This window comes from Doryrhamphus excisus, chromosome 6 (assembly GCF_030265055.1).
Source record: "Doryrhamphus excisus isolate RoL2022-K1 chromosome 6, RoL_Dexc_1.0, whole genome shotgun sequence".
NCBI classification, from domain to species: domain Eukaryota; kingdom Metazoa; phylum Chordata; class Actinopteri; order Syngnathiformes; family Syngnathidae; genus Doryrhamphus; species Doryrhamphus excisus.
This window is the reverse complement of record NC_080471.1, coordinates 20,962,301-20,971,608: the sequence shown is the minus strand read 5'-3', so window position 1 is coordinate 20,971,608 and position 9,308 is coordinate 20,962,301. Positions and strand designations below refer to the sequence as shown.

The 9,308-nt window shown below is 38.8% G+C and overlaps 1 protein-coding gene across 4 annotated transcripts in view; it reads right to left on the bottom strand.

The window, feature by feature from the left end:
- Positions 1-1,683: 1,683 nt before the first annotated feature.
- The window catches only part of itpr2 (inositol 1,4,5-trisphosphate receptor, type 2), an 81,624-nt gene continuing 73,999 nt past the window's right edge, over positions 1,684-9,308 (bottom strand). For all 4 annotated transcript variants that reach the window (XM_058074847.1, XM_058074846.1, XM_058074845.1 and 1 more), the window contains 2 exons: positions 5,189-5,350; positions 1,684-2,583 (listed from right to left, as the gene is read on the bottom strand). In XM_058074847.1, the coding sequence (XP_057930830.1) occupies positions 2,503-2,583; positions 5,189-5,350 (243 nt within the window). In that variant the 3' untranslated portion in view covers positions 1,684-2,502. The remainder of the gene's footprint in view (positions 2,584-5,188; positions 5,351-9,308) is intronic.

Below are 9,308 nucleotides of genomic sequence, written 5' to 3'. Positions count from 1 at the left end.
TTGAAGCAGTCATGATGTGCTATATATACTATATTGACAGTTACTATGGTACGCATTATGTCATTATATGGTCATATCACCTCAAAAAACAAAAACATAAAAAAAAAAAATTAAATTAAAAAATTAAAAAATTAATAATTAAAAAAAAAAGCTACAACAAAAGTACAACTTGCGTAACATAGATTTAGCGCTAAGATAATAACAATGCACTAACTGTGCATAAACAAGAATCAAGTTAAGATTATTTACACAACAGACATCCTAATTCTAGTCCCTACTCATTGACTTCAATGTGTTTACATGTATACAGGTCATACTGGTCCTATACTGGTCAAGAGTTAGTGTGTATGGCACCATGTAACACAATATAACGGCTCAGTGACAACTTGACAACTTTGCATCTAATTTTAGACGAGTAACCAAAATGCAAGGGTTGAACTCGGATCCTGTTTCAATGAAAAACGTGTCTCCCTTCTGTCAATGGGCTAGCAAGTTGAATGCAGTGAGAGCACTAGTAAAACAAAGCAAACAAGTCATTGTTAACATTTATTACACATTTTAAGAACAGGCTCCAAGCTAGCATGCTAACTGTCGGCATGTTAGTGTCGTTCTTAAGTACAACAAAGTATTAGTGCTATTTTGCTACGAGCTAGTATGCTAACTGTCGGCATTTTAGCGTAGTTCTTAAGTACAACAATGTACTAGTGCTATCTTGCTACGAGCTAGCGTTAGCGTCGTTCTTAAGTAACACAACGTATTAGTGCTATCTTGCTACGAGCTAGCAGGCTAACTGTCAGCATGTTAGCATAGTTCTTAAGTACAACAAAGTATTGGTGCTATCTTGCTACAAGCTAGCATGCTACCTGTCAGCATATTAGCGTCATTCTTAAGTACAACAAAGTATTAGTGCTATCTTGCTACAAGCTAGCATGCTAACAGTAAGTATTAGATAGCACTAATACTTTGGTGTACTTAAGAACTACGCTAAGTACACCAAAGTATTAGATAGCACTAATACTTTGTTGTACTTAAGAACTATGCTGACATGCCGACAGTTAGCATGCTAGCTCGTGGCAAGATAGCACTAGTACTTTGTTGTACTTAAGAACTACGCTAACATGCCGACAGTTAGCATGCTAGCTCATGGCAAGATAGCACTAGTACTTTGTTGTGCTTAAGAACTATGCTAACATGCTGACAGTTAGCATGCTAGCTCGTAGCAAGATAGCACTAATACTTTGTTGTACTTAAGAACTACGCTGACACGCCGATAAGAACTACGCTAAAAAGCGTACACTAAGTACAACAAAGTATTAGTGCTATCTTGCTACGAACTAGCATGCTAACTGTCGGCATGTCAGCATAGTTTTTAAGTACAACAAAGTATTTGTGCTATTTTCCTACGAGCCAGCATGCTAACTGTCGGCATGTTAGCGTAGTTCTTAAGTACAACTAAGTATTAGTGCTATCTTGCTACAAGGTAGCATGCTAACTGTTAGCATTTTAATGGTTATGCTAATTTAAAATAGGATGTGCCTTTATGGTATAATGCAAAATCACTACTTACTGTCCTTAGCAGTTTCTGTAAGTAGTGCCATCTTGCTATGAGCTAGCATGCTAACTGTTGTGTCATACGTGTCAAAGGGAAATACAGCATAGCTTTTCAGGAAGGACGGAAACAGATCATTGTTAACATTTATTCCACATTTTAAGAAAGAGTAGAAGACGACACAAACATTGGTATTAACTTAAGAGATGCCGATGTAAGATTTAGACATAAAATTACCTTCAAGTAAATTCTACAAGAAGTACAAATCCATTTTATTCACATTTTAAATCAGTACACTGTGGAAATCTGAACAAGCGCAGAAAATGACGCGGTGCAGTGAATGCATCTTAGTTGAAAGCAATACTCCCCAAAGTAGTCTCCAGTTACATATTTCTCCCTTTTGAATGGAAAAAAGTGCATATTAAACAATTGCTAATCCAGTTTTTAAAAAATGAATAAGGCAGCATTTTCAAAAAGTAAAAAAATAATACACCTGTTATAAACATTTAACAAAAAATGTAAAATCCTATAGAAAGCCTACGAGAAGTTACTCAGATTAAATGACCCAGTTCTTAGCCAAACACGGATCTTGTTACCTTGGGTCTATTTTCTGACCAACCGGGGTTAAGAAAATTGAAGGTCTGAGACAGCAAAATAACAAATCTTTACTCCAACAATTCCCTTCTCCCTCGCTTGGGCACACGAACGCTTTGCTAACACCATATTGGCAGATATGTGTCAAGCCTACTCAATCATTCCGAGTAGAGTCACTCTGCAAACAAGCGGTTTCGCTTGCTGAAAATGGCGAGGGGTTAGCCCACGAGGCAGTTTTTTGGCCCGTAAGGCGGGTGATGTCCATCATACAAAAAGCACTTTGTGACAAATCCTGTGTCTTTGCTTGGTATTGCCCTTTAGGCAGGAAATGGTTTAATCCTGATTGGGTTCTGGGAACCTCAGTGGGTCGGGATGTGATGGTTTGTCTGTTGAGGACCCAAGAATCCAAGCCTCTGCTTGTTCTTCCTCTGCTCTGTCATCTACGGAGGAGACAAACATATTTGGACGTAGTTTGGATGAAGAAGCGGTTATTTTTGTTATATATATACGTATATACCATGGCTGCATGATAATTATCGGACTAATTCTGGCGCCAATATGAGGAATTATGACATCACATCGATAAATGCTCCAATGAGGCGAGATTATATTAGGAAAGCAGGAAGTGAACAAATGTAACAGTTTTGAACCAGTCATGATGTGCTATACATACTATATTGACAGTTACTATGGTACGCATTGTACAACAACGTTTTAGTGATATCTTGCTACGAGCTAGCATGCTAACTGTCGGCATGTTAGCGTAGTTCTTAAGTACTACAAAGCATTAGTGCTATCTTGCTACAAGCCGGTTTGCTAACTGTCGGCATGTTAGCGTAGTTCTTAAGTACAACAAAGTTTTAGTGCTATCTTGCTACGAGCCGGCATGCTAACTGTCGGCGTGTTAGCGTAGTTCTTAAGTACAACAAAATTTTAGTGCTATCTTGCTACGAGCCGGCATGCTAACATGTTAGCATAGTTCTTAAGTACAGCAAAGTATTAGTGCTATCTTGCTACAAGCTGGCATGCTAACTGTCGGCATGTTAGCATAGTTCTTAAATACAGCAAAGTATTAGTGCTATCTTGCTACGAGCTAGCATGCTAACTGTCGGCATGTTAGCGTAGTTCTTAAGTACAACAAAGTTTTAGTGCTATCTTGCTACGAGCCGGCATGCTAACTGTCGGCGTGTTAGCGTAGTTCTTAAGTACAACAAAATTTTAGTGCTATCTTGCTACGAGCCGGCATGCTAACATGTTAGCATAGTTCTTAAGTACAGCAAAGTATTAGTGCTATCTTGCTACAAGCTGGCATGCTAACTGTCGGCATGTTAGCATAGTTCTTAAATACAGCAAAGTATTAGTGCTATCTTGCTACGAGCTAGCATGCTAACTGTCGGCATGTTAGCGTAGTTCTTAAGTACATGCAAAGTATTAGTGCTATCTTGCTACAAGCCGGCATGCTAACTGTCGGCATGTTAGCGTAGTTCTTAAGTACAACAAAATTTTAGTGCTATCTTGCTACAAGCCGGCATGCTAACATGTTAGCGTAGTTCTTAAGTACAACAAAGTTTTGTGCTATCTTGCTATGAGTTAGCATGCTAACATGTTAGCGTAGTTCTTAAGTACAACAAAGTTTTAGTGCTATCTTGCTACGAGTTAGCATGCTAACTGACGGCATGTTAGCGTAGTTCTTAAGTACAGCAAAGTATTAGTTCTATCTTGCTACGAGCCGGCATGCTAACTGTCGGCACATTAGCGTAGTTCTAATTAAACAGTATAGCGGTCTTACTATTGAGACGGAATGTTCAGCGGTGAGTTCATTTAGCTATAATTTAGGTATAAGAGCCGACACTGGTGGATTTCAACCCATGACAATAGGAATCAGCTGGTCGGTAGACATTACAGACAAAACTATATGTCGACAAGGGGTGTTGTTTTGTTTGTGCCAGCATTACTTTGACACGTCTGTCAGAACAGGAACAAGGGAACAAGGACAAGCCTGTGACCGGAATCACATGCCAGGGAGGCAGGTGATGAGAGTGATCAGTCAGGCTCCAGCAGTGTAGTCATCCAAACAGCCTGAGGAGAACTTTTTAAATTATATTCACCTGTCACTACGGACATTAAAGGCCACTGAAGGAAGGTCTGACAACCGTATAGGGAAGTTGGGTATTTTGGACAATCGGAAGAGTTGGTCTAATTACAAAGAATAAAATAAGAAGAGTCTTGAACCAGTCATGATGTGCTATATATATCACTATATTGACGGTTACCTCGTACTTCGGTACGTGACAAAAATATAAAAATTATTATAAAAAAAAAAACTATATTAGGAAAGCAGGAAGTGAACAAATAAGGTTTTTATTTTGTAATTTTTGTAATTTTTTATTTTTTTTTGTCCTGTACCGAAGTATAAGGTGATATGAGCATACAATGACATAATGGGTAACTGTTACATTTGTTCACTTCCTGCTTTCCTAATATAGTTTAATGTTTTTTTCATGACTGGCTCAAGACTCTTCATCCTTGTATTTAGCGAACATCAACTGCTTGTATTGTTTCTTGAATTGGCTCATCGTTGTGCATTGTTTGAGGGTCTTACTCAATCCATTCCATAGTTTGATTCCACATACTGAAATGCTATGGCTTTTTAACGTAGTCCTAGCATAGAAGTGTTTCAAATGTACTTCTTCCCTGAGATCATATTTCTCCTCTCTAAATACAAAATTGGACACACCCGCCCCCCCTTCATGATTGACATGTCGGTCAGCCAATCAGGCGGCGCTATGTATAACGATTGACTTGTAGAGTGGCCATGGAGTCAAGTCAAGAAAGGGACAAGTCTGTGGGATTAGACGATGTACGGGAAGTGAGACTGCAGTCCCGAGAAGAGGTCACAGGAAATGACCCTAATTGCTATGACCTCTTGGACCGCACGTTTTAAATCCAAGGATTACCTCGAGAAGCTGCGGTTTATGTCGCAGTCACCCCCCCCCCCAAGCCATATCTACGGTTCATAGCGGTCATATGAAATGGTCCCTTTACCTGCTCCTTGAGCTCAGAAAGCTGGGCGGAGAGCTGAGCTACCAGCGTGACAGTGCTCTCCAGTTTCTCCTGCAGGGATCGCATCTCATTCTGCTCGTTATCCCCCTCGTTGCTCACCAGAGACATGGCTTGCATTCGGGGGAACCACTCCAAGTTTTTCTCCTGAGAGATGAGGGAGAGACGGGGTGTGAGAGAAATAGCGAGAAAGGATGTGAAGTGAATAACGGTCGAAATAGAGCTGAGTCAGAATGTCAAGGAGACGGCGGCGGTGGCAGCAAATTTTGGCTCAGTCAGCCTCCAGCAGCAGGGTGTGATTCAGGGAGTGTTACTGCGCTACGGCCACGTTGCAAGGGAGGCGTAAACACTGGGGTGTGAGGAACTGCCATCAACTTTGAAATATAAATCACCCCTGCGTGAAAAACGGAAGCTTGTTCCTCGCGTTGCACATCAGTGTGACAGCGTAACCAACATTTGTGTCTCTAGGCTACCGTAAATAATGGTCGTATATTAATTGAAAAATAATGGCATTTCAATCTCTACCCACTCCAAAAACAGAGTGTTGATGTAAATATGAGTCACTGTCATCTATCAAGGCCAGAAGTCAGACTGGAGGTTTATTGGGGAAATGCGTAAGAGTTAGCTAGTATTATTAATCTGATTATTATTATTATTATTATTATTTAGCTATTATTATTATTGTAGACAAAATTACATGGCATGATGTCAAGTCTTTCTATCTATCTATCTATCTATCTATCATGATCTAAAATCATTACATATTAGCTAGTGCTATCTAGCTACAAGCTAGCATGCTAACTGTTAGCATGTTTGCATTTAAGTAAAAGTACTAATTAAAAATAGCATGTACAGTACCTTTACGGCATGATGTAAAATCACTTCGGATTGTCCTTAGCACTTTCAATACTTGTAACAAGGTAGCATGCTAACTGTTAGCATTTTAGTGGTTATGCTCATTTAAATGCTAACTGTCGGCATGTTAGCGTAGTACTTCAGTACGACAAAGAATTAGTGCTATCTTGCTATGAGCTAGCATGCTAACTGTCGGCATGTTATTAGCGTAGTTCCTAAGTACGACAAAGTATTAGTGCTATCTTGCTACAAGATAGCATGCTAACTGTTAGCATTTTAGTGGTTATGCTCATTTAAATTAGCATGTGCATTTATGGTATATGCAAAATCACTACTGACTGTCCTTGGCAGTTTCTGTAAGTAGTGTTATCTTGCTACGAGCTAGCATGCTAACTGTCGGCATGTTAGCATAGTTCTTAAGTACGACAAAGTATTAGTGCAATCTTGCTATGAGCTAGCATGCTAACTGTCGGCATGTTAGTGTAGTTCTTAAATATAACAAAGTATTAGTGCTATCTTGCTACAAGACAGCATGCTAACTGTTAGCATTTTAGTGGTTATACTAATTTAAAATAGGATGTAGTTCATAATGCAAAATCACTACTGACTGTCCTTGGCAGTTTCTGTCAGTAGTGCTATTTTGCTACAACCTAGCATGCTAACTGTCGGCATGTTAGTGTAGTTTTTAAGCACGACAAAGTATTAATGCAATCTTGCTATGAGCTAGCATGCTAACTGTCGGCATGTTAGCGTAGTTCTTAAGTACGACAAAGTATTAGTGCAATCTTGCTACAAGGTAACATGCTAACTGTTAGCATATTCGTGGGTAGGCTATTTTAAAATATGATGTGCCTTTATGGCATAATGCAAAATCACTACTTACTGTCCTTAGCAGTTTCTGTAAGTAGTGTTATCTTGCTATGAGCTAGCATGCTAACTGTTGTGTCATACGTGTCAAAGGGAAATAGAGCATAGCTTTTCAGGAAGGACAGAAACTTTCCTCTTACCTCAGGAGAGTTTTTTTTTTAAATAACATAGCAACATCTCAAAATCTCAGATTATTTTATTATTTTCTTATTATTTAGTAATTGTGCAGTCCATGAGCTTGCATGCGAGCCGCCCAGCACTGACAGAGAAAATCCCAACTGTAGCTGAAGGAACCACACATTTTGAATGTTTTTAGTCACTGAAAATAATAAATCCTTGGCATTACATAATGGACTTAAATGTGTGATGCAAAGTGTGTCTGTGTTTGTCCGTGTGTGGGTGTGCATCCGCATGAACATGGAAGGTACGTATGTGAAATGTCTTATTTTTACAACGTGCATGCTCTTACGTGAGTCAAAGTGCCGTCAGCTGATCTTGCATAACACATTACTCGGCCAGTTTTGATAAGAATGACATCAATGGTGCCTTCAGTGGGATGTGACTGGCACCGCCGTAGTGCTTTCTGTAGGAGGAAGGAGGTATTCTCCCGCCTACTTGTATTATATATGTATATATAATAATAGATTTCAGGGATGGGAAAAAAAAAAAAAAAACGATAGGACAGACTGACACATACTAAGTCAGGAGGGTGAGTCAGAAGAGGAAAGTTAGCTGTGTATACATGAATACTTTGTTTAATTAAAACTTAATCAATGCATAATGACAATTCAAATTGTCCATAGGTATGAATGTCATTGTGAATTATTGTCTATACCAGGGGTCTCAAACATGCGGCCCGCGGGCCAAATGTGGCCCGCAGGAGACCAGTTTGAGGCCCCCGCCTTGATATGAAAGTTTAATGTTAGCGCGGCCCGCGCAAGTATGGTATCATGTACCCAGAAAAAAAATATTACGTTTGATTAATGTTCATGTTAAAGTTTAAATAACTGTTAATAGTTATCCTCCCTATCCGTGTGGAAGTGGTAAGTTTTTGGCTATTTAAGTTTAAAGGAAATAACTTGAAGGCTACCGTTTAGGTCGCTAGCTCTCTAGTTAGCATGTGTCTCAAGACCCTGCAGTTGCGCAATATGTTGTAAATAAAAAAGTATAAATGTGACTATAGTCGTGTTTTGTCATGTCTACAGGGCTCTAATAATGCTTTGCTAATTTTAATCTGAAAAAAAAAAACAATATGTGGTTTCTTAAGTTTTTATTATTTGCCGTTTTATTATTATTATTATTATTATAATTATTTATTACTGATTGATATATTTTCTTTATTCTTTATTTGTTTGTTTATTTTTCATCTTATTTTGTGTAGAAAAATAAAAATTAAGATATTTGAGAACAGTGGAATGTTTTATCAGAGCTTTTATTGTAGAAAATCGGAACCAAAGCACTGAAAAAGTTTGTATATTTTTCTGTTTTTAATAAATCCGTTTTTTTTTTTTTTTTGGAAAACCTGATGCGGCCCAGCCTTGCCCAGACCCTAGCTCCAGTGGCCCCCAGGTAAATTGAGTTTGAGACCCCTGGTCTATATTATATGCCCTGAAGTCGACTGGGATAGGCTTTAGCATAATAATAAGCTACATAGAAAATGGATGGATGGTGATGCACTGGTACTGGTCATAGCTTTTAAATGGTTACTTAAGACTGGAAAAGCAGAGTTTCAAGGATTTGCTTCAAAATAAACATTTTAGAATTTAAAAAGTTTTCCTTTTTCTGGCCTTTCATATTTAAAAAAACTTGATAAAATCACTTTTTGCAGGAAAATTAACCCTAATTACTACATACTTAAAAGAAACTGAATATTTGCATCTCTATTTCCCTTTCCAATGGTGCTGTTGGTCTGAATGACTTAGCATTTTCCGATGCTTCACTGATCAATTTCCTCAGCTAAATGTGCATGAATTTAGAGACGTCCATGCGCTTCTCTGTGTATCATTTCATCAATGCACTGTTCTATACTGTACGTGCAGAAATGCACCACTACCAAGAAACATCGGACCGACCGGAACCTCAGGAGCCTCGGGCAAAAACAACACCATTAGCCATCTGGGCACCACCGCCGAGGGTGGAATTGCTGTAAAATTGTGTGAACTCCTAGCTGTGAGGCCTGCGCGCTAACCACTCATTCACCGTGCAGCCTGGTATATGTAAATTTTCTTATTAAATATATATAAAAAGTATCGCCCAAATTGACATGCAAACATTGAACAATTATAATGTCTATAATGTCTACCACTAGCTAGCTAACTAGCTAACTACCATTCCCACTCACGTCGGAACATGTGTCTTGGAATGTGGGAGGAAACCGGAGTAC